Source organism: Abrus precatorius, unplaced genomic scaffold (assembly GCF_003935025.1).
Source record: "Abrus precatorius isolate BTA unplaced genomic scaffold, Abrus_2018 Scaffold8, whole genome shotgun sequence".
Lineage (NCBI taxonomy): Eukaryota > Viridiplantae > Streptophyta > Magnoliopsida > Fabales > Fabaceae > Abrus > Abrus precatorius.
This window is the reverse complement of record NW_020874428.1, coordinates 102872-128538: the sequence shown is the minus strand read 5'-3', so window position 1 is coordinate 128538 and position 25667 is coordinate 102872. Positions and strand designations below refer to the sequence as shown.

Here is a 25667-nt window from a genome sequence, read left to right as displayed (position 1 = left end):
TAACAATTTGCAATACCTATTTAGATGTGTGATAGCTACTACTCTTTATTATTAAATGAAAACAAATTTAAGGGATTGACCCTGGGTTACAAGTAGAGAGCCAAAAGGAAAAAAAAAATAAAACAGTGAAACAAATATTCAAGAATTGATGTTTACTCTGTGGCAATAGTCATGCCCAGATTACCCAAATGATGCCCTATCCTCCCTCTCTCATTCCCTTCCCTTCCCTCAAATATGCCTTCCCTTGACCTTATTCTGGTATCTTTCTCTTCTCTTTCCTCTTGTCATGTATGCAGTTTGTTATGCAATTTGTTATGATCTTGCATAATTGTTTCCTCCCCAATACTTCCTATCTTACCCTTCCTCCACTGATAAGTCTTCAATGGAGGTCCTTTTTATCGAGGCCCATCAATGTGCCTCTCGGTTAATGAAGGGTTCATCCCACTTTGACACTCACTTGGTTACATACTGATTTCTCATCACTGCATCATTTGCTTTGAGCACTAATTCTCCCGCTACAAACATTTGTGATATCATCAGCGTATCATATGTTATTCCTACCCTTCATTGATGTTTCTTTATTTCATTTTGGGTTTGTTCTCTTTTCTTGTTTTCTCTAATTTAACTTTTGTGACTTTATTTGATACTTGCTTTAAGGAAATTCTTGCTAAAGGCATCATGACTTTTGTTGGCAAAACTGCTTCAGCACCATACACTAGCAAAAAAGGTGTTGCCTTTGTTGTCCCATGCTTGATAGTCCTATAGGCCACAAGCTGAGGGACAAGTATTAGCTCTAGTCTTTGGGCTCATGGCCTATAATTTTTACCAGTATCTTGATCAAGGTCATATTAGTTGAGTCTGCTTGACCATTGGATTGGGGATAATAGGGAGTAAATTTGTTGTGCTTGATTTTGTAGGATTCTAACACTAACATTTTTATTTACAAAATGAATGTCATTATCTAATATTATGCATTCTGGTAATCAAAGTAACAAATGACGTTGTCTTGGATGAAAGCTATCATAGTTTCAAAGTTTGCTTCTTTAAGCGCAATTGTCTTTACCTTGATAAGAATTCGTTTCGTTGTAGCTAGGATCCATTTCTTTCTCTTGGAAGGTGAATTTGTTGGTCCCACAAAATTCAATGCCAAATATGTAAAAAAGTAATGGGGAACTAAAGCTATACAATTTAGTTATAGGAGCATGGATGATATTTCTATGTTATTAACACTCTAGGCATTTCTTGACAAATTTTATTGTGTCTACTTTCATTGTTGGCAAAAAAATATCTTATCCTAAGCAATTTAGACCATAATGTCTTCCTTCCTTGGTGTTTTCCACCTACTCTTCTATGTATCTCACCCATCACCTTATCTTTTTCACTATTTCTAATACAAATATTTTATCCTATAAATGACCTCTTGAATAGTTCTCTTGTGCAAAAAGTACCTTTTTGCTCTTTTGATCATTTTTTGAGCTTCCATTTTCTCTAATGGTAATACTCTTGCATCTAAATACTCCTATATGGGGCACTTTAAATCTTCTTTAATCATATTTAGCTTCCATGTACACCCTTTTTTCGTAGAAATAGTTGCAACTTTTTTGAAAAGTATCAAAATGCTTCTTTACAGATAGCTAGAATATTCCCTATCTTTGAATTCTCCTATACAAACTTGACCTTACTTGGCCACACATCTCATCAGTAAGTTATCACTAGTTTGGTGGGATCAATTTCTAAAAGGAGAAAAGGAGGTATGGAGATCCAATTTGGGAGAGTTGGGAGGAGTTAAAGAGAGTCCTTAGGGAGAAGTATGTGCCTCAATACTACCATAGAAAACTTCATGCTAAATAATAGAGAATAACCCAAGGAAGTAAGAGTGTGGATGAATTTTATAAGGACTTAGAGATTTCCATGATTTGAGCCAATATTGGGGAGGAAAGAGAGGTTACCATGGCTAGATTCCTTAATAGACTTAATGGAGACATAAAGGATATTGTTAACCTTCAAAACTATGTAGGGATGAAAAACCTAGTTCACCATTCAATTAAATTGTGGAACAACTAAAAAGAAAAAGTGTGAGAAAGAGTTTCTCTAATTTTGATAATTTTAGGTGGAAGGAGAGGTTTAAGAAGGAAGGACCTTCATCTGCTAGGGTACTTATGGCAACACCACAACCTACCCAAAACAAAGGCAAAGAAGTGGGTAAAAAGTCTCGATCTAGAGTTATAAAGTGTTTTAAGTGTTTGGGTAGAGGATACATAGCTTTCAATTCTCCAACTAAAAAGGTTATGGTGTTAAAGGATAATGGAGCGATTATTAGTGAGAGTTCTCAATCAGAATCATCTAGTGGAGAAGAAAGTGAAGAAGCAGAGGAGATTCCTGAAGGAGACTTATTCATTGTGAGAAGGATATTAGGAAGGATAGCCAAGGAAGATGAAGAAAGCCAAAGAGAAAACATATTCCATAATAGGTGCCTTATCCAAGAGAAGTTGTGCTTATTGATCATAGATGGGGGAGTTGTACTAATGTGGCTAGCACTAGGTTGGTCACAAAAATGAATTTGGATACTAAACTCCATCCTAGGCCAGACAAGTTGCAATGGTTAAATGCAGAAGGAGAATTGAAGGTGGATAAGCAAGTGAAGATTAAATTTTCTGTTGAAAAGTATAAAGACTGAGTTCTATGTGATGTTGTTCCAATGGAAACTAGTTATTTGCTTCTTGGAAGACCATGACAGTTTGATAAAAAAGCTCACCATGATGGTTACTGATGTAACATATTTTAGGTTTACATTTATAGTTTTATTTTGATTTATAAACACTTTTATTATGCTTTGTTTTTAGAGTTTTTACCATTTTCTAGTTATTTGGATAAATTGGGTTTGTTACAAATAAATGATTTAATTTTGTATTTTCAGTTATTTTGACCTCTAACTACTCTTTCGACCATAATTTTTTCTACAAATATCTTTTTTACCTGATACCAGCTGTATCGGATTCTACACATCCAATGCTTCAAAATGCATATATAGATTGCTAGATTTGGAGTTGTTTTTGATTTTTTATAATTTTTGAAGTTGAGGCAGAATTGCTGAATATTATTGCGAGATTGCATTTGGGTCCTTTGTTATTAGATAATTGTATTTGGACTTATAGTTATAATTAAAACCCGAATTTTGGCCATTTAATTACCCTAATCAGAACCTATAAATAAACTTATAAGGTTCTAAATTAGGAGATGATTAGACACTTTGAGTTTTTGAGATTTAATCGAAATAAGAATATTTATTTTTACTTTCTCTCGAAGTCTCTCATTTTTGCATGGGTTAAGTGCTTCAATAGAAGGCTAAACCTCTCGTTTAATCCGCAGAATTCAAACGTTGTAAATCTGATTTGAGTTATGAGCCAAATTGTTCCGAATTTATTCTCTTTTCTCTAATATCATATTTGTGTATTATGATCATGATTAACTTCTCTGTGGTTATAATTCAAATTAGGATTTAATTAATATTCTAATTTGATAATTAATTTGGGTTAGGTTAAATAACAATTTGATTTAATCCGTGATCTAGTTGAATTATGTTATTCGATTAAATTAATAGTTGAATTGGATAATTGTTCAAACTCGAATTAAAATATTTAGATACTATGATAATTAGAGTTGCATGCATTTGATATTCTATGGATTGATATTTCTTAATTCATTTTTACTCAATTTTAATTTGTTCATAATTTAATTTAATAAATTTTACAGTTTTTAAACCCCTAAAATTTACTCGTATTTTTAAAGAACTTAAAATTGAATTTAGCTGAAAATATGTCTCTGTGAATCGACCTAAGTTGAGCTTTATACTGCAAAATTCTTAAAGTAAACTTAGTTGTTTTGATAGTGACTCGATATCGCCTATCAGTCACACAAATAAATACACTTCTCACCATAATAACTGTAAGGTTACTCTTGTTCCACTATCTCCAAAAGATGTGTGTGATGATCAAAATATTATGAAAGAAAAAGGAGAACAAGAGAGAAAAGAAAAGAAAGAAATTGAAAAAGAGAGCAAAAATATAGAAAGAAGTCAAGAGCTTAAAATTAAAGAGAAAGAAAGGAAAAAATCTTTGTTTGTAAAAAGTGGCAAGGTGAGGAGAGCAAAATGGCAAGGAAGTTTATGTATATACTTTACAATAAAAAGATTGCTACACTTGATTCTAACCTTGAACTTCCTAGTGAAGTTAAAGCTATTTTGCAAGACTTTCAAGATGTTTTTCCAAAAGAAATACCATCAGATTACCACCTTTGAGAGGCATTTAGCACCAAATTGATTTAGTTTTAGGAGCTATGTTGCCTAGCATTTCTCAATTGAAGGGTAAATTTGGACAAGAAAAGGCTGAGTATGTTAAGAAGCTGCATGAAAAGATTAAGGCCCAAATAGAGAAGAAAATGGAAAGGTATGCCAAACATGCCATCAAAGGAAGGAGAAAGGTAACATTTGAATCAGGCGATTGGGTATAGGTATATTTCAGAAAGGAAAGATTTCTGTCTTAAAGAAAGTCTAACTTAAAGCCAAGGAGAAATAGACCTTTTCAAGTGTTGGTTAAGATTAATGACAATGCAGTAAGTACAACTTTCAATGTAACTGATTTGTCTTTATATGATACAAGTGATTAATTAAAAGATTTTAAGACAAATACTTCTAAAAAAGGAGGGAATGATGTGAACATAAAGAGTAAAGCCCAAGTCCAAGCTCATGCACTACAAGAAGCTCAAGATCCATTACAAAACTCAGGAGGACTCATGACAAGAGCTAGATCAATGAAGGTCCAAGAAGTCATGAAACACATGTTGAACTCTTAGTTAGAAGATCAACTCCAATGTGAGAGTCAACACCTAGATGAAACCCAGCACTTGAATTCTAAAGTGTATACATGCATAGTCCATTTGGAATGAGGGGGGGGGGGTAGAAATCTACACAGGTAAATATATATCCACATATTTGCTCATACATTTCTCTGTAAGCAAACTGGATGAGAGAACAAAGATCTATATGAATAAGTACATGTCCACGTATCTACAATCATTACAAAACTATAAGCTAATTTTTTCAAATAAAATTATAAATAATAATAATAAATATTTAGAAATTACTCAACTATATTAGTGATCAAATGACCAAATTTGTAACAAATATTTTAATATGATTAAGAATTGAATTTGTCACTAATTTGAATGACAAATTTATCTACCGAATTTCTCACAGTTAACAACAAATTGGTGATTAGTAAGTTGGTTGCATTTTAATTATTGAATTTGCAATAACTTGAGTAATTACAATTTAACGACTGAATTAGTAGTCACAAATTAATGACCAATTTTGTGACTAAATGTTTGGATGCTAATATGTTGTTCTGTTATCAAAAAAGTTATTCAATCATCAAAAAAATTTAGTCAATAATTTTAAAATTAAGTAATTAATTGAATTTCGATGACTAAAATACTTTGCAACAAACTTCATAACAACCACTTTATTTCGATAATTCGATTATCGTTCAATAGTTATGTATTTTATTGATTGAATTTTAACTTTTATTAGCTGATTTTGCTAGTCACACTACAATAGAAATGAGCTTTTGAAGCGCTAACTTAGACAACGGTTAGTATGAATCGCTTCATAATAATATATTTAGAGAGCGGTTAGCGTTGAACCGCTCTCTAAGGTATACTTCTAAGAGCGGTTAATATTGAACCGCTCTCTAATATATACTTTTGAGAATGATTAATAGAGAACCGCTTTCTAATGTATACTTCTGAGAGCAGTTCTTTGTTAACCGCTCTCTAAAGTCACACACTTCTGAGAGCGGTTGATAGATAACCATTCTCTAAAGTCTTTTTTTCTATCTTATCAAATCTCTTCATCTTGCTAATAAAGTTGCTTACTTTTACATCTGTAAGTTCTCTTCGTCTTCTTCATCTTTTATGCGCTAACAAAGTTGTTCTCTGTCTATTTCACTGTAGGTTCTCTTTATCTTTTTTGCGTTAAAAAAGTTAGTTTCTTTTACATATGTTGCTACCTTCTAATTGTTCTCTATGTTCTCTCTTTCTTTCTTTTTTCCTCTATTAACTGTAAACCATCCCGCTAATTTGTTCTCTTTTTTTTGCTTAATAGTATTGCAGATGTGAACTGTTTGGTTAATACAACGTACAAACTCAACAAGTTTCACTTTTAATTTGTGATAAAAATGAAGAAAGTTTGAGCATAACAATAAATTAATTTTAGTTTGAAATAGAAAACTCATGAAGAAAAAAATTTCAAATTCCAGATTCGCAGTATATTTTAAATGACATTCACTTTGTGAGAGCGGTTCTATGTAAAACTGCTCTCTAATATCAACATTTGAGAACAGTTATATTTAACCGCTCTCTTAAGTGCAACATATTAGATAGCGCGAGATTTTAGAGCAGTTCTACATGCTTTTTAAATTAAAATGAAACCGTTTTGACTCTCTATTTTGGTGTAGTGTCACTAACACAATTTTTTTTATCTGTACAAATTATAAGTTATAAATACCTTTATCCTATTAATTCAATTTAAAAATAATTTAATAAAATAATAATAATTGTAAAATTTCACAAGAACTTGTAATTAATAAGATAATTTGTTATTAGATCACATTGGCAATGTTCTTTTTCTGAACACCATCATGGATGAGTTTGAGTGATCGTTCTATGTCATCACCAAGAAGGTAAGGATCCGGAATGACAAGTGGGTCCACTGACAGAGAAATGGTCATCTTGTTCCCGTAACTTTGGTAATGGAGGGTCAGTGCCTGCCAAAGGAAAAAAAATAAAAATGATCTGCATATAATTTAGCGACAATTTAACCGATCTATGTTGATTGACGTTGAACGTTATTATTAGAGTTGGCCAAATTGAATCTACTAAAGTTAGCATTGACTTGCGGTCAATGCTATTTAACGTTAACAATTAAAATAAAAAATAAAATAAAATGATTTGTATTGACCTAGCATTGATTTTAGACGATGCTATTTTTGCATCGAGACAACAAGCGTTGGCGCTAACATGGACAGTAATGTCTTCAAAAGCATCATATTATTCCAATAGCGTCGGCGTGACACTAATGTATTAATTTGTTGTGGTATAATTAGTTTATAGCCTTCTTTCAATCAGAGTACCTTTCATAATTTTTTCCGTCAAATCGATAGTTATATAGCTAGTTAGATCATGCATGGTGGTAGCGAAAATTTTGAATGATTTAACACTTACGTGTGGGTGTCCGTATACACTAGGAGCAATGTATGCTAGGGGATGTCCATAGAAGCTAATTTCTTCAGTGGGACCAGGCACGTTAGAGAAGGCCATTGTAGTGTTAAAGAGAGCTCTTTGTGTTATGGCAGCAGCAACCTACAGGCACCAAAATGTAAGAATATTTTACACTGTATGAGAAATACAAGAACTAATGCAACGTTTCTCTTCTACTTGTGTTTGCTTGAATATTGAAGACTATAATTACAATGCTACGCAGAAAGTCATGTACTCTGTTACCTTCACCCCAAATAAATTGAGTACCAGCTTTGCGCAAGCATAGGAGCAAATAGCTTCCAATGAGTGCTTCTTCCGGTCGATAGTCGCCTTAGCTCGGCGAACATATTCCAACGGATCTTCATGTAAGGAAATAGAAAAAGGGAGGATGATGTATCCCATCCAATTACCCCATTTGGCTTTTGACTTTTCAGCCATCATATCTGCTAGATCCTAATTAACATGATCGATGTTTGAGTTAATAAGCATAGCGAGAGATTCGACATTTAGAGAACCTTTATTTTTTATTAGATCGTATAAGAATTTTTAAATTTACATTAATGTAAGAAAATTCTTTTTTCATATATATAGAAACAACATATCAATGTATAAAAATGGAATAAGAAAAAAAATACTTAACTTTTAATAATAAAGCTTTTTAGTCCCTGTAATTTAGACTAGAACAAAATATAGGTACATCCTTATATGGAATTTTAGTTTTCTAAATTTTTATTGAGCTAATTAAGTTTATTTATTTTTTAAAATATACAAATTTAATTCTCTATCCAATTTTGTTTACCTAAAATTCTTAAATTCTAATTTACTACTTAAAATCTTTACAAATTGAATTAATTAAATTATTTTTATTCAAAATTTACCAGCTAAAATATTTTAACCAAAAATAGAAAAGTTTGAAAAAAGTTCTTCTTCAAACTCTAATTCTACGCATTAAAAAAATTCCTTAAATTTTATCAATTGTTTAATAAATTTGTTTTTGTTATTTTTTAAGTCGCTTTGTTACAATTTTATTACAAAATCTCAAAAGTTTGAATGAAAAAAAAAGTTGAAGGTTTCTAGTGGGAAAAAAAATCATTGGATAACTAAATTTACATAATTTTAAAAATAAAGAACTTAATTAACTTAAAATAAAAAATAAAGAAACTAAAAATACAATTAAGTCTACAATAGAATGGTATTGAGTTATGATACTGTTGTTCATGTATATTTTATCAAATATAATAGTTTAGCTTAGTTATTGGGAAAATCCTTTTGTTTTAAATATGTAGTTCCATATCTTAGGTATATAGAAAAGGTCTCCAAAAGGATCTGAATTTGAAAACCAAACTCACCTGTATTCCAGCAACAGGTCTAATGTTAACAAGAATTGCTGCCCTAAGGCGAATCTTCTTGAGGACAATACTTGATCTCTTATTGGCACCATTACTATTTGCATCCTCACATGCTTAGAGGACATGAATAACAAAGCGTTAATTAGCGAAGAACAATTAATTGGAGCACATTTTCTTTCCTTTTTACTTTTAAATTACTGACAATTTGCAACTATGGTAGTTTTTGTAAATAATAGAGTCAAGTCGGAGAAAGCTGAATTCCAATAAATATAGAAGCTTACCATACGCTCGATTCAAGTAGCGAGTGAGACCAGCTTGTGTTATCCCCAACAAAACATCATTGATCGTCTAATTATCAACATTTAACAATAAACATTAATATAACTCCATTCTTTTCTTTGTCGAGGAGGAATTCGTGAAGTAGTACTAGTAAGTAGTAAGTAGTAAGTAGAATTAAATTTATTTGTTTTCTCAAATAAACATTATGGAAAAACTTAACACCCTCAAAATTACAAGACACAAGGAGTGGGTTAGAAATGAGAGGTTTAGAAAGAATCTTATAGTTTTTTGAAAATTGAGTTTAGATGAAAAGACCTAATATTTTTTTAAAATTAAAAATATATTATATTTTGCAAAAATAAACAAAAGATTGACGCAATAAATTTATATTTATTTATTACTTTATTTTTATTTTAAAAATTATAAAACTAAAAAATAATTTAATAGAAATATAAATTATCTCTCTCTTTTTCCTTTTCTAAAACTTAAATTCCAAGCATACTTTAAAATTATTAAATGCAATCAGATGAGATCGTTTGAATGAAAATGTAGTTTAAAAATGAGAACAGACAACAGAGCCCACCATTCAAAATTCCTTAAATTATGATGCTGATTTCAAATAACATTAAATAAATAAATATCTAATTCTAACTAGTATTTTAAAAGGACTAGTCAAAGAACTATAAATATTTTTTTATATCAAAATATATAATCTCATAACTTCTAGTATATAATTTTTAACAAAATTTTTATTTTAATTCTTTAATTAATACATAAAGACCTTGGTTAGTAAAATTCTAAATAGCTATACATTTTTTTAGAGGAAAGATATACTAGAGAGAAGTTACCGTTTTCATTTCATTCTTCACGAACTTGATGTCATCTAAATTAACCGTACGGTGGATGAAGCGCTTGGAATTGAACTCAACTCCGGGCGCACCTTTAATGGGAGTTGGGGTGTCTTTGATGAACAGAATGGTAAAAGTAAACAACACCATGTCCACCATTGTGTGCCAAATCAGAATCATTCCCCACCAAACAGCAAAGAAGAACCACCTGAACGAGCAAAAGCGCTTATGTGAGCTAGCTCTGTTTTGAGTTGGCACCGTTGGTAACGCATCAGGGTCAGAGGTTTTGCGAGTAGCTGCAAGGAGGAGTGATATAAGAGAGGCACCATCTCCAATGGAGTGGTGGATCCGAAATATGCCAATTGCTTCTGCATCTGAGGTTTTGATGTTGAGGAGGTGTAGTTCCCAAAGTGGCTTGGATAGGTCCAGTGGCGTTTTTGTAAAATTGGAGATGTAGTCTTCAACAAATCTATCTGGGTACTCTGCGTTCAAATCTATTTCAGGAACTATAATATGGTTGTCTAAGTCAACTGTTGTTGGGGTCCATATAGTTTTCCTTCCTTTCTTAACCTGAAGATCCAAAAGAATAAACACAAGAAGATGATGTCAATATGTTGTTAAAGGATGGAATTAGATTTGACTAAATCCTCATTTTGCTTCTTGAAACAGTAAATGTAAGTCATTTTATTCTCCAAAATTTAAAAAATTGTCATGTTAATATCTTATTGTTATTTCTCTTGACATTTAATTTTTTAGACCTAAAAATCATTAATAGAAAATAACAAAATATTGACCTGTTATATCAAGTTACATGTGATACTTGTAATTGATTACGTGACAAAGTTGACGTTATATGTGATATAATACATGTTTTTATTTTAAGTTATGAGATTTTCATTTATAGATATTTTAGTCTTTAATTCTTAAACTCTTCTCACTATAATCATTCTCAATCTTTTTATTCCTCTCTTTTTCTTACTTTTAACCACTCTTTCAAGTGTCTAATACTTTCTTTAAAGTCTCACATTGTTCCATTGACACTCCCAATAATCCTTCTTTTTTCTCTTCCACTTTGCCCTTTACATCAACTCATGTTTTTTCTCTATGTTCCTGTGGCTATCATCAACGTCGCTACATTAGTTCAGGGGCTAATAGGTAAAATCACCCTTTTCAGCAATCTATCATTGCTTCTCCAACCTTGATGCATTGTGTTTGAGGATAATTTTCAAGATTATAGAACCAAATGATGGACAACATCATCAATGTCAAAGCTTAAGAAAAATGAAAAAATGTATATCAATGTGGTGGTTTGAATTATAATACTCATGAAAGCAATATTTGCATGAAGATTAATCAATAACCCATAAAGTAAAATCATAATTTTATACTACCACCATTTGAAGCAAACGAAAATGCAATTTGAAATTGCCAAATTCAAGTGCAAATAACACTGAAGGAAATATTTCACCATGTTTTTTTTTATGTGTACCCAAAACCTATATGTAAATAGTCAATGAAACCATAAAGTTAAAATTTATCCAAGCAATGTCTAAAGCAATGGCTCCAGTGCTAACAAAGGACGAAAGTAGCTAAGAAGAGTAGTTTCTAAGAGAATGAGAAGAAGGATGAGTAATTAAAAGATTTTAAGAACCAGAGACTAAAATGCTTATAAGTGATAATCTCATGGATTAAAATGTTAGAAGGGTGATAATCTTAAAAAATAAAATAAAATAATATATCATACTACGTATGACGTTGTTTTTGTCACTTAATTGATCACACGTGTCACTTAACATGACATGACAGCTTTTTGTTATTGTCTATTAACGATGTTTGAATCTAGGAACTTAAATGCCTGATAAATATGAAAGTTAAGAATTAACGTGATATTTTTAAAATTTTAAAAACTAAAACGTCTGTCAAGAGACTAAAATGAGGATTTAGTTAATTAGATTTATAAGATAAATGTGTATTTCTATTTAAATTAAATTGAAATAAGTTTAAAAATTGGATAAAATCAATATCTTAGACATGTTTATTTACATTTTTAAAACAAATTTTAAAACTAAAAAACTTTTTTATGTATTTTTCCTAGGAAAGGAAATTATGCTCCATTTCAGGGCAAGAAAATTAGGAAACTCAAAAAATACTTATAAAGGCATAATTAATTTTTTTAACATCCGTTTGTTATTTTTTAAAATAGTCTTGGGAGTTGAACTATTTTGCTTTTTAATTTTTTTTCTTCTTTTAATATATATATATATATATATATATATATATATTATTTTTTAAAAATTTAAAGATATACAATATTCTAATGTTGTGACATAGTAGCCTATGATATCAATATATTTAAATTTTATACTCATTATTTAATGTGTTAGATTTACAAGTATTTATTAACCAATCCAATCTAATGTATATTGTATAAATGAAAACTAAATTAATTGAAATTCAAACAAAATGAAAAATAATCTTTTTTATTAAATTGAATTTTAGAGCCTATTTTAAGAATTGATCCAATCTAATTGATGTCAAATTTATATTTTATACATAATAATTTTATTTTAAAAATAAATATCTCACATATATTATAAAATTATATATTAATAGAATTATATCACTTAACTATTTTTTTATGATTTTTTTAAAATTTATTTTAAGTGCTTGCTATGGCACTATAAATTTGATAAGACATTATATATCTTTTTTAAATTAACAATTATAATTTTTTTAATATATTAAAGATTAACAAATATTTATTTTTTTTAAATAAACTATTAACTTCAATATCTATTAATTTAAAATTAACTATAATAATTGTTCTACATGTCAAGGGCAGGCATAGAATGTCTTCTTGATTAATAAGACATCGTAAAAATTACCTAGAGTCATAAATTTGAAAGAACATTTTATATTATCTCTAAATTAATAGTTGTGATTTATCTAATATCTTAAAAATTAAAAGATATTTATATTTTTTAAAATAAATTACTAATTATAATATTTATTAATATAAAATTAATAGTAATAATTATTTCACATATAAAAAGATATAAAATATTTAATAATTCACAAGACATCGTAAAAATTACTTTGAAAAATATTAGTGTGACAAAAAAAAAAAACAGATAAAAAAATGTGTGTATATAAATACACCTTTATTATTAAATAAAGATCATGATAAATTTATTAAATAAAGTGTGAGACTTATTAGATAGAAAATAAAATATATCATTTAATAAAATTTATATGATTTAATCTAATATTAAAATGTATGCTAAAAATGTATGTACTAGATAAACATGTTTAAACAACTTAAAATTAAGGTTATAAATAAATAAATAAAATGTCAAAGGTATATTTTTTTCCAATATTTTACACAAATATTAAGGTATTATCTATATTAACAAAAGTTTTCATCTTGAATTAGACAACTTTTTTCTTGTTATAATAATCTTACTTAGGTCAGTTCAAAGTCAAATGTTTAATACATATTTAAATATTAATTACCATGAAAATAAATTAGTCTCATTCAATGGTAGATCCAAGAAAATTTATTTTTTAAACAATAGAATCATCATTATTAAATGTGAGAGGAACGTTACTAATATACTATTCCTATTATATTTTTTATTATTAGCTAAAGTTTATTGAAATTTGTTAAAATACAAAAGAGAAACGTTAAAATTTTAAAACAAAGTTGATTGACAAATATTTATTTAAAATAAAATAAATTAAACACGCATACCAAATTAGCCATAGGAAATTAATTAGTTATGCTTAAGTCTACTCCAAGTAAAATTTTCTAAAACAATGATATAGAGTCTGTAAAAACATTTTTCCTTTGTAAAATTATGCACATGTATCGATCAATTAATTCAATAGAAGGGTAAGGTAGAGTAACTAACCATCTTGCTGGTGAACCGTGGATGCTTAAGCAGAGTTTGAGATAAGCCTTCTTTGATAACTTGAGGATTGATGCTTGTCTTGCAACCCATGATGGCAACCACATAACAGTTCAATGATGGCGCGTGGAACAACTTCGCTGCTGGACTCAACGGTTCACCTTCTCTTGATGCCATATTTGCTTCTCCTTAATCTCTTCCCCTTTAACCACAGTTCTTATTTATGTCTGTGAAGATACAAAGACTGTTGCAACCGTCAAGGATATGGTGGTTGATGAATGTAATCAAAATACCCAAATTAATAAATTTGTCAGAGGGTATGGGCTTTTCAATATGTTTATTTATAAAAAAAAGGAAAAGAAAATACGCTGGTGGAATAGAATGGTGGGTGCGTTGTAAAGCTAAAGATGGAAATTGAAGATGACTATGGTTCATTTTCTCTGATATGTTCTGGATTGCAATTGAGAAGATCGATACATAGGATTAATGGTTTAATTAACTATTATTGTTTTCTTTATTGAAATTAATAAAGTTTGACTCTGTTGGAAGCGGGGGAACTGTGTGGAAGTTACAAAGTTAGGTTTGCTTAATAATTCCAGTCTCTAAATGTTTGTGCGTGAAAGAAAAACAGTGGTTAATTTGAATGAAATCGCATATGTTAAAAGATAGAGGGGAGGATAGAAGGAGGAAATTAACGGTGAGAAAAGAAAGCATACTCTTAAATGCAACCACCAGACTCAGGACATGTCAGGATAAGGAATGTAGTGGTGGGAGGAACTGGTCCATGGATGAAAATGATGCTAATTACTAAAACCCCGCAATGAAATTCACATGGCTCTGGTCAATCTGTCACTTGTCTCTGTCTTGTGAAGAGCGGAAGCAGACCATTAGAGAGGAGCTTCCGTGTGATGCAAAAGAGGGCCACGTTTGACCAAATCTCACAAGCGATTGGGATTTTAATATTTCAACCACGATGCTCCTCCAATTGGGCTCTGCCTTCTTGTGTGCCATGTGCGAGCAAGTAAGAGACACAAAAGCTTTTGTCTGACTATCTCTCTATCTACTTGTTCGTTTGTTTATTTATTTTTCTTTCTTTATTTATTTAAGTATTTGCTATCTTGTTCTTAAAATTGCAAAAATACTTAATATTTTTTCTAGATTATACTAAAAAATTAAAAAATACTTATGGGTGTTATTCTTTTAATTTAATTCTACTGTTAAAATCAACTATTACAATTGTAGATAGATTATTTTTATGGGTGTTTATCTATTTATTTAATTATAAAATTTGATTTTTTTTTCATACATATCGTCTTTTAGTGTAAGGATTTTTTTAAATTTTAAAAAAAAAGTTATTTGTATTATTTTATCAAACTTATAAATATAAATTGTTATAAAATATTGAATACGTGTATTATTGTTTTAATTTAATTAGTGATCTACATAAAAAAATTTAATAAATATGAATTTACTTTTATACTTCGTATAACTAAATTTATAATTCAAACTATATACATTTAAGATTCAATAGTTTTTTTAAAATATTGCAGGTATTATTATCTTGTATAAAGTTTTTCATTTAAATTTTTTTTATTAATAAATTTTTTCTTAATTTATAAATAAAATTAAAAAGGTTAATTTTCTTTTATACTTTTTTAATCTATTAATTACATTATATTAATATCTCAGTAACTAATTGTTATATATATTTGTTAGAATGCTTGATATATCCCTTTCTAATATTCTTTCATATATTCATTAACATTCAAATAGCCTTAAACCCAAGAAAATAGTCTTTTGAGTTTGGAAAGGTTTTCATAAATTCTAAATGCTACATGGATTATTATCTTATTTTTTTTGAATTTTTTATAAAAATTAAATTAAATAATGTGAAACTTCAAATATTTTTTAATACATAAGTCACGTAAGTGAGATGATTTTTAATTTCCTTACAAGTCGCACAAGAGTTGGGCTATTATTTATAAAACACTAAGTTGTCCTAACTTGGTGAGACTTGTGGTTGAGCAGGACTGTGCTCATGACCAGCACACCTCGTGGTTATGCCAAAATAAATTTAAGTCACTTTGGAATTGTGCAACTTAAGTGAAGCCACCAAATATATAAATAAGCATAAAGAAGATTTGTTTATAGTTTGCCTAGTGTAAAATTTTCATAGAATAGTTGTTATATTGAAAAAAACAAGATTAAAGTTCATTAAATGAGATTGATGAAAAAGAATGACTTTCTTAATTGTTGGATGGGGAATCTATAATTAGTTTTTATTGTTCAAATTTCATTAAACATAAGGAAGATATTGAAGAAGAATAATTTTATGGACCTATACAAAATGAGAGTGATGAAGGATCTAATAGAGAGACACAAGATATTAGTCATATACAACTATTATGTTACAGTTGGTATCACAATATCAGTCTCAACGATAGCATAGTCATTATTCAACATTAAATTTGTATGTAATGAATCTAAGTAATCTTGATGGGTTCTAAGATGATGATAGTAGGGTTGCTAGAAATGTTAGTTTGGATAGACAAATAGAGCTAGAAATCAAACAATTATTAAGGAACAATTAAAATCTTTTATTTACAATAAAGAGTTACAATATTCAAAGGTCAATTGATTATAAAGTTCGAGTCAAATCATATAAAATACTATGGTAAATGTGTGAAATTTGGCATCAGATGTAATTGAAGTATTCATGTTACTTATTATCGCAAAATGCAAATGTGGCAAGTTCAAAAGTATAATAGACCGCACAAATGTGTGTTTGATTTGACTTTATAAGGCTATCAATAATTGGAAAGTGATATTATATGTGCATGCGTATTGTCAATTGTGTAATTAAATCTGACAATTTCCATTAAAGTAATGCAATGGGATATCGAGTCAAGGTTTAAATTCAAACCAAAATATAAGAAGGTATGGTATACAAAACAGAAGGCAATTGACAAGATTTATGGTGATAGAGAACTTTTTTTACATTGAACTTTCAATATGACTTCTTAGGTTGCAATAATCTTCTATGCCAACAACCGTAGTCCATTTATTCACTCAATTTTACTATGTTGGTAATGTTGTTGATCATCATCGTGCACTTTTTAGCTGTTTGTTTTTTACATTCTCTCAATAACAGATGTTCAAATATTGCAAGTCATTTATTTCAATTGATGGCATGCATTTGTACAAGAAGTATAGTGAAATAGTGTTGATAGTCATTGCTTAAAATGACAACTCCAACATATTGCATGTTGCATTTGCCTTGGTTGAGAGAGAGAGGCTAGGAAAGGATGATATAATATTTTTAGTAACCTTCAATAGTATGTCAACCCACAATAAGGAATTCAAGTAATTTCTAATAGACATATGTCTTTAAAAGCAACTTTGAATGTGGAAGGTAGTGGGTGACATCCATTAATGGTGTATCATGCATATTGTATTTGTCACATTTGTTCAATCTTTTCACTTTAATTCAAGAGTAAAGATGCGAAGAGAATACAAATGAATACAATGTTTTCAAATACTTAATGAGTTTTGTAGTATTACCACTAATATTGAAAGAAGAAGATATCTAGTTTGACAAAAAAGGATTTATGTCCATCTTTGATGCCAACTCCAAATGCTCCTCAACATTACAATCCTAGGCTTTGATCTACGAAGAGTTCCAATACCACAAATCTTCATTTTCCAGAAACCTTAGATTCATGCGTCCTTTAGAAATTCCTTCCATCCTAGTCAAACTGAAAAGAATAGTTGTTCTCCATTTCTTTCTCACTTTCCTTCATCTTCTTCACTTTCTTTATACTACAATTTACAATTCACTGGATCTTTCTCCACTAACAAGCTTCATCTTTCGGTCCAACACAAGCCTACTAAAAAACAAAGTTGAACCCAACAACATAGTCCAAAATGAGCGTTTAGGAAAATCCTAAGCCGCCTTTAATGCTGCGATAGAAAAACCCTTAATTGCGAAAAAGCTGCTACGCAACTTACTCTTGAAATGTTTTGCAGTAATTTTAGGTGTTTTCTTATAATTATAAAAGATTTGGTTTAATTTAATATATTATAAAGAAAAATAAATAATTTTGATCAAATAAATTTGTGACCAAATTTATAATCACTCATTATAATTTAATCAACGACTAATATTAGCAATTGAATTTGCGAATACGAAAGTAAAATAAACTAACAAAGACTACTTTAGCTACCACCATAAATTAATGAATTAGGGTCTAAATTTTTTACTGCTAAATTGGTAAAAAAAATTAGTCATCAAATAATTTTTTATGATCATCGTTTGCAATAGACAAATTATTAATTTTTTGGTGAATTATTTTGGTCTCTAGATATAAGCAATCAACTATATATTTTGTTGCTAAATTGATTAACGACCGGAATTTAGCAACTATCTTAATTTGTTTGTTAATTAATTTGACCACCGAAATTCATTTTTTTCAACCGATGTTTTCAATTGTTAACTAACATTCTTCTAGTTGTGTATAAAAATAAACTTCGAGATCACATATACGGCAATAAAGTATAATTATACTTTAAATTAATCTTACATATCTTTATAGTTAACATCATGATAATCAAAAAATAAATTTTATGCATAATCACCTTCCATTAAATAGTGTGAAAAGTAAGTCTTGGTAAATTCATATTCAGTAGAAGTCCAATGAAGCCATTTATCTTCATGTTTAAGCATTTTGAGTACTGCATCTATGCAAATAAATTTACAGTTTGCGTATGCCCTCATTGCTTCATGTTTAGATTTTTCTTCGTTCTCTAGATTATCACTTTTTGTGCATTTGATTGGGTTCCTTTTTGTTTTTCTGAAAACCGCCTTTATGAAAATTCATATTCTATAAATAATAAAAAGAAAGGAATCCATAAAGGGGAAAGTGTTTGGAAGATTAGCACTCATCGAAAGATAAATCTTTGGAAAAAAACACTTTTGCAAACCCTGTCAATTCCATAAATTAGCAATGCAAAAGACGAAGCAAAGAAATTATTGAGAATTGCCATACTTAAGTGTATTCGCTCAATTAATAAAATTTTATGTAGGACAATTAATTGCATTTGACGCATCCGTTAGAAATAATTTTTCTCTTTTTTACAAGATTGCTATTTTTCAATTCAATAAAACTCTACGACGCTGAGAAAAAAGACACATTTTTGTTTGTTCATAAAATTTGACTATTAATTTCTCTTTAGTAATTTGATAGTACCATGATACAAGGTTAGTGAGCAAATAAAATATCTGCAACTGCATGGATCGCAACGCATCTATTCCACTTTAATTCCACCTCTTTTTATATTCCTCCTTGGCCACGCATCTATATTTTATTTAATTTTACATTCCTTATTTTGCTGGTTGAATTGAAGTTCTGGTTCTGGATTTGCGGTGCAATCTATCATTTTCATTCACCTATAACCAGAGTAATTATGTTCCCAGAAAAAAAAAAATAGTGCCTCAAATGTGTATAAAGATATAAATATAAATTTAATAATTACAATAATTAAGAATGGAATTAATAAACATTTTTATAAAAAAATAAAAATTAAATAATTAATTAAGTGACCCTTATGTGCTTTAATTTAATACATAAAGTGACTAATACTAAATTATCATAATAGTGAGGTGTGACATATAATAGAATATAATAAAATCAATATGTTTAAATATATTTTTAATTCTTAATTTTTTTATATTTTGATTTTACTCTTTAAAAATATCGATTTTAGTTCTAAATCCTTTCAAATTTAACATTTTTAATCTTTAGTAATAGTATGACTAACTAAAAGATTATCAAGTATAAATTTTTTTATTATATCAGATTATAAGGTAAGTAAGAGAGACTAAAAATGCTAATTTATGTTTGCATAAATATTATTAATTTCTGTTTCAGCCACAAAAATTATTTTTTTTTGTAAAATTGCAGATATAAATCTTTTTCTTTTTTTTTGTGATCATCAGCAACACTCTTAAATTATATCATTATTATTCTTGAAATTACTTAGTTGACTTCATTTTTTGTGTCAACTATCTTATTAGCAAACCCAACTTCTGGATCTTTTAATGCTGAGTAAAGTCTAAAAAGTAACTCTTATTAAAATGTTATCAAAATGTTACTTCTATGTATATCTTTCTCATATCACGTCCATTTTAGGACTAGAATGAAAAGCATAATTTCTAAAGCACACTCTTTATCCCTATGTTCTATGAAATAAATGAGTGTTATGGAAAGTGTAGTAAAGTTGTGCGCAGAATACCATTCTGCTGAGTAATGATGTCTCTAATAAAGTAAAAAGAATGCGAAAAGAGCGAATTCTAGCTTGTAATTAGGTTGAGAGCAGTAGCATAAGAAGTAGTGGCAACTTTTGCACATGATTATATATGTAGTAGAAAGGAGAAGGAATAAATCACATTAGAAATTGGACACGTCATGGATGTTATTGGAGATTTAGCTTAATAGTTAAGAAACTCATGCAAGTCCTTTTTTTTTTCCACCAAATCATAAAAGACAACGTACATTTCTTCATTCCTAGTCTATCCATTATATTACAAGAACCTATAAAATATTGGAAATATTTAGACTCAAACTGTAATCATTGTTCACTATCTAAATCAACGTTACAGTCTTGACAAATTTAATAATTCAATTCTCCATAATGACTAGAACCATTAACTCAGAACAAACACACTGGACTATCCGCACACAAAGGTAATATATAATATAATTTAGGTTGAGGAAGAGACAGACAAGAGGTAGAAAAAATGAATAGAATAGCCTTACTAATCCATTTACATCTAGTGGCAATGCTGTAAGTAGCAGCCAGCTAATTCTTGCGACATCGACTTCACACCAACCTTCCATTTTTCACATAAACAGAATAACAGTTAACACTAACACACTCACTCATTCACTCTCTCTCCACCCAATCTACAAAGATCGTCATTATAAAAGGCCCACCTTCCTCCTCAATAGAAACCAGTAACTACCTCGTTCCCACACTAATCCACACTCCAAACCTCACAAACACATGGAATATGGAAGGCTTGGACCCGCTGACCCTGGTGGCTCCTCACGCCGCTCCACCACTCCTCTAACCAAATCAACCCCCTCTTCTTCAAACAGTAAAAAGAAGCTCATCATAATTTCCACTCTCGCCGCCGTCTTAATCGTCGCCTCTGCTGTCTCCGCCGCCCTCATCACCGTCATCCGCTCCCGTGCTTCCGGGAACCAAAACGCACCGGACCTCACCCGCAAGCCCACACAGGCAATAACGAAATTTTAACTTTTTTCAGATATCCTCTCAATTTAATCAATTTTTGAACCTGAATTTTTTTAAAAAATTTTAATACCTCAATTAAAACAATATCCAACTCCACCATTTCAGGCAATTTCCCGAACCTGCAGCAAGACTCGTTTCCCTACCCTATGCATCAACTCCCTCCTTGACTTCCCCGGCTCCACCACTGCCTCTGAGCAAGATCTCGTCCACATCTCCTTCAACATGACACTACGCCACATAAGCCACGCATTCTACGCCTCCACCGGCATTTCGTTTGCGGCCACGGACCCAAAAGTCCATGCGGCATACGAGGATTGTCTCGAGCTCCTTGAGGAGTCTATGGACGCACTTTCGCGGTCCCTTGACTCCGTCTTGCCTCCTTCGGCGCCATCCAGCAGCGGCGAAATTAAACCCGCCGCCACTGGATCCTCCGAAGACGTGTTGACGTGGCTTAGCGCCGCCCTCACTAATCAAGACACTTGTGCGGAGGGGTTCGAGGACACGAGCGGGACCGTGAAGAACCAGATGGTGAATAACTTGAAGGACTTGTCTGAACTCGTGAGTAACTGTCTCGCGATTTTCTCGGCGAGTGCAAGTGGCGATTTCTCGGGGGTCCCTATACAAAACAAGAGACGGCTAATGGAAGAGGACAAGCATGATCATTTTAACGGCGATATCTCGGGAAAATTTCCGAGTTGGTTGAATAAACGAGATAGGAGATTGTTGAATTTACCAGTGTCGGCAATTCAAGCAGATATAGTCGTGTCCAAAAACGGTAACGGAACGGTAAAGACAATTGCTGAGGCGATAAAGAAAGCGCCAGAGCATAGTAAACGCCGGTTCATAATCTACGTGAGGGCAGGAAGGTAATTTATATAACGGTTTTTTTTATAAATCTTTTTATAATTTTTAATTAAAATTATAAAATTCAATGTAGTAATATTATTAATTGTTATAACTTTTAATAAAATTTATTATTTTTTATATTCTCAAATATATGTTAAAAAATCGTTTAAATAAAATATGCTGTGCGCTTTCTTTCTCTGTGAAAAGTGTACGCTTTTCGAGATAACGAACATCGCACTTTTTTAATTATTATCTTGTTTTTATTTAACTGAACTTTATAATTGAAGGTGATATGATATGTACCGAAAAAAAAGGTAACACGGTCGGTGACATGAGTTATTGTTTGAAAAAGCTTTCCTGCATGGCTTCGCGGCTGTAATAATGGGAAAGTACCATCGGTGATGGGTTTTCTTTCCTGGTATAATTAATTTCTAACAATATTTACGCCACCATCCTCGTTGAATTAAATTTGTTGACCCCTCTTTCTGTCAATAAAGGTGAGAAAATATTCGACTAACTAAACTGCTGAATTGCTCATAGTTAATTAGTGTGATTTCCTTTTACCTCAACATTTAAAAATTATTCTTGTTTTATGCTGATGTGTGATTGCAATAGATAAAAGCTATGGCATGCGCACTGACTGTTGGATATGATTGAATTTCCAGGTATGAGGAGAATAGTTTAAAGGTTGGGAAAAAGAAAACCAATGTTATGTTGATAGGAGATGGGAAGGGCAAAACTGTCATTACAGGAAAGAAGAATGTGGCAGATGGCATGACCACATTCCACTCTGCATCCTTCGGTTAGTTCCTTTCATCTGTTTGCCAATTGATTGTGTATGCTTTGTCCAATTGGAACATTTTTTTTTATTTTAGTATTTTGCAAATGTGAACCAATACCGTGCATGATAATCGAACAACGCAGGCTGCACGTGGCCACTGCCCTTCTTGTTGTTATTGTTTATATTCCTAGCTGTCGTCGCATGTCTATTCCACGTCTACGTCAATTTGGACTTGGACAATATTACCCCCACCGGCACCGTTGCATGCATTATTGTGCTCCATGGCACGTTGTCAATGGCTAAGTCAACTTTTATAAACAAAACTAAATTAAATTTAACTTGGTGAATTTCTCCCAAAAAAATACTTATTAAATTCTACATCCAAAAAACTGATGAACTTTTCTAATTGATTGGACGAAGTTAATTAACTACAGTTCAAGCCACATCTAAATGTACATCATAGCACCGATCAACATCGGAGCTATTTTATTAATATTTTAAAATATAATCGATAAGAGAAGAGGTAGTTGGATGTTGAAGTTTAAAGAAACCTGGTTCAACAGGAAACATATAGAATTTCTTATGTTGAACTTTAACTAAAGCGTGATATAGCATGAATCTTACGCATTCTCTGCCTTCTTCAAAACAAATGATCATTCACTTCTTGACTTTATTGTCATCATTCCATATTCATAATTATTATTAGCATATCCTCTACATTGGTGGATAACATATGTTCTTCCGTATCGCAAAGTATAAATAAAATACACTCAAAACATTAATGAGTGCCTCCTAATTGGAATAGCAAATCCAAATTATTGATTGTAGCTTAGCCATGCACCACAAGACAAAATTATAAAAAATCCCATGTGACCATGTCCCTAATTAAAATAAGTTTGGTAGCTTAATTTATTCGATGTGTAGTTCATAATTCTCATTAAGCTATTTCTGCAGCTGCTAGTGGTTCTGGATTCATTGCACGAGACATCACATTCAAGAACTATGCGGGACCGGAAAAGCACCAAGCAGTGGCGCTCCGTGTTGGAGCCGACCACGCGGTGGTGTACCGTTGCAACATTTTGGGGTATCAAGACTCATGCTATGTACACTCTAACCGTCAATTCTTCCGTGAATGCGACATTTATGGCACTGTGGACTTCATATTTGGCAATGCCGCAGTGGTTTTTCAAAAGTGCAACATTTATGCTCGTAAGCCCATGGCCCAACAGAAGAACACAATCACGGCCCAAAGTAGGAAAGACCCGAATCAGAACACGGGTATATCCATCCACGATTGCCGGATTCTACCCGCCCCGGATCTCACCCCGGTAAAGGACAGCATCCCCACCTATTTAGGCCGTCCGTGGAAACAGTACTCTAGGACGGTGTACTTGTTATCTTACATTGGTGACCACATACATCCTCAAGGATGGTTGGAGTGGAATGGGGACTTTGCTTTGGACACATTGTATTATGGTGAGTACATGAATTTTGGGCCGGGTGCAGCCGTAGGGAATCGGGTTAAATGGCCGGGGTACCGGGTCATTACTTCTACCGTGGAGGCAAATCGGTTCACGGTGGCCCAGTTTATATCCGGGTCGGCATGGTTACCATCCACTGGAGTGGCGTTTCTGGCCGGGTTATCCACCTAAAATTATTACATGGCAGGTATATAGAGGGAGGTTTGACAGTGTCGCAAACCTACCCAATTGGGGAAATATCTTCTAATTTTATAGTTCTTATTTTGATTTAATTGTTGCAAACTATAGTTTTTTGGGGCTAAATTATTTTATCAACGATGCTAGTAATAAATGTAAGTGTAAACAGGGCTTTATATACTTGACTCAAGAAATATTGTATTACCATTCTTATTTTATTGATATAAAAGTGAGTGAGAAAGGAAGGGTGGCATTACAAACTCAGCTTACTGAGTGTGTCCCTCTTGGCCTACTTGCTTTGTGTGTCATGTGAGTCGTATCGTGTCCTTTCTTTACTCTCCATTGAAGAGGCTTGAGGCTGGGATTTGTTAATCATGGTTGAATGGTGGTAGTTGATTGGGTCATAGGAGGAACTAACGTCGCGAGAACAACTAGGAAATGGAAAGTGACCTACTGTTGTTGACATTAATTTGACACTACAATGGTCCCTGTGTGGTTCTTATGGCACAACCCCAACTCTCGTGTACAGCATTCTGACGGTTGATAACAAGTAGGGCCCGGATTTATTTTCTCCTACTCGAATCCACCCATATTTTTTTTAATGGAATTGAAATAGATCCTGAATCTCACTGTTGTGGAATTTTGCCTAGGTATGTTTTGTCTTTGTTAAGTGTTTCTTCATTTCCAAATTATTTTTGAACTACAGAAAACCTCTCTTTACCCAATTCATATTTTCTTTACTTCAAATGTATTGAACAGATAAAATTATATTTTCCATCTTTTATGTGTATTTTAAATTTTAGTTTAATCTTTTCAATTTTTTCTTAATTTAATCATTTAACTTAAGACTATCTTTACAGTTTTATTTTTAACAGTTTAATCTTTTAACAATTTAATCATTTAACTTAAGATTATTTTAACAAGTTCCTTTTTGACAGTTTCATTTCTTCACTTAACCCAAGTGTATTACATGACACCTATGTAATAAAATTATCAATTTAGTTCGTTATTTTTATTTTGGACATCTTTAATTTTTAAACGCTAAGGAAAAACCTATTTCCTGACAATTTAATTTTAAATTATCTTTTAAGTTATTAGAAACAAATTGAGAAAAATGAAAATAAAAGTTAAATTGAAGCTTAGAATAAACATAAAAGATTAAAAATATTAGTTTTTTTTATTAAAAATTAAGCACTTTTTAAACTCAAATACTACATAAAATGGATATGATGAAAACAATTAAAGAATCAAATTATATTATTAGCAAAAATAATAAATTTAACTTATTATTATTAGTCTCAAAGTCTCGCATCAAATAAGAGTTTAGGTTGTTTCCTAATACTCAGTACCAATGGAAAGTGCTTCTATTT

General features: G+C 30.9%; 2 protein-coding genes across 5 annotated transcripts; one reads left to right on the top strand and one right to left on the bottom strand.

The window, feature by feature from the left end:
* Nucleotides 1-6610: 6610 nt before the first annotated feature.
* On the bottom strand, nucleotides 6611-14662 carry LOC113846463 (O-acyltransferase WSD1-like). 4 transcript variants are annotated; one of them, XM_027474774.1, is made up of 9 exons: nucleotides 13702-14292; nucleotides 11595-11629; nucleotides 9791-10346; nucleotides 8941-9011; nucleotides 8833-8849; nucleotides 8664-8776; nucleotides 7558-7767; nucleotides 7279-7416; nucleotides 6655-6821 (listed from the first exon to the last, which is right to left on the bottom strand). In XM_027474774.1, exons 1-9 carry the CDS (start codon nucleotides 13873-13875, stop codon nucleotides 6657-6659), a joined length of 1479 nt encoding a protein of 492 aa, XP_027330575.1. In that variant the 5' UTR covers nucleotides 13876-14292; the 3' UTR covers nucleotides 6655-6656. The 4 variants fall into 4 exon arrangements, with proteins under 4 accessions (XP_027330572.1, XP_027330575.1, XP_027330573.1 ...); XM_027474771.1 differs by lacking the exons at nucleotides 8833-8849; nucleotides 11595-11629 and adding an exon at nucleotides 14415-14662 and having other exon boundaries at nucleotides 6611-6821; nucleotides 8945-9011; nucleotides 9791-10360; nucleotides 13702-13942; XM_027474772.1 differs by lacking the exons at nucleotides 8833-8849; nucleotides 11595-11629 and adding an exon at nucleotides 14415-14662 and having other exon boundaries at nucleotides 8945-9011; nucleotides 9791-10360; nucleotides 13702-13925.
* A 5966-nt stretch (nucleotides 14663-20628) lies between these two features.
* On the top strand, nucleotides 20629-24603 carry LOC113846674 (probable pectinesterase/pectinesterase inhibitor 34). Its single transcript, XM_027475194.1, has 4 exons — nucleotides 20629-20997; nucleotides 21118-21878; nucleotides 22524-22660; nucleotides 23594-24603. The coding sequence occupies exons 1-4, from the start codon at nucleotides 20761-20763 to the stop codon at nucleotides 24289-24291; spliced, it is 1833 nt and encodes a 610-aa protein (XP_027330995.1). The 5' UTR covers nucleotides 20629-20760; the 3' UTR covers nucleotides 24292-24603.
* The last annotated feature ends 1064 nt before the right edge of the window (nucleotides 24604-25667 follow it).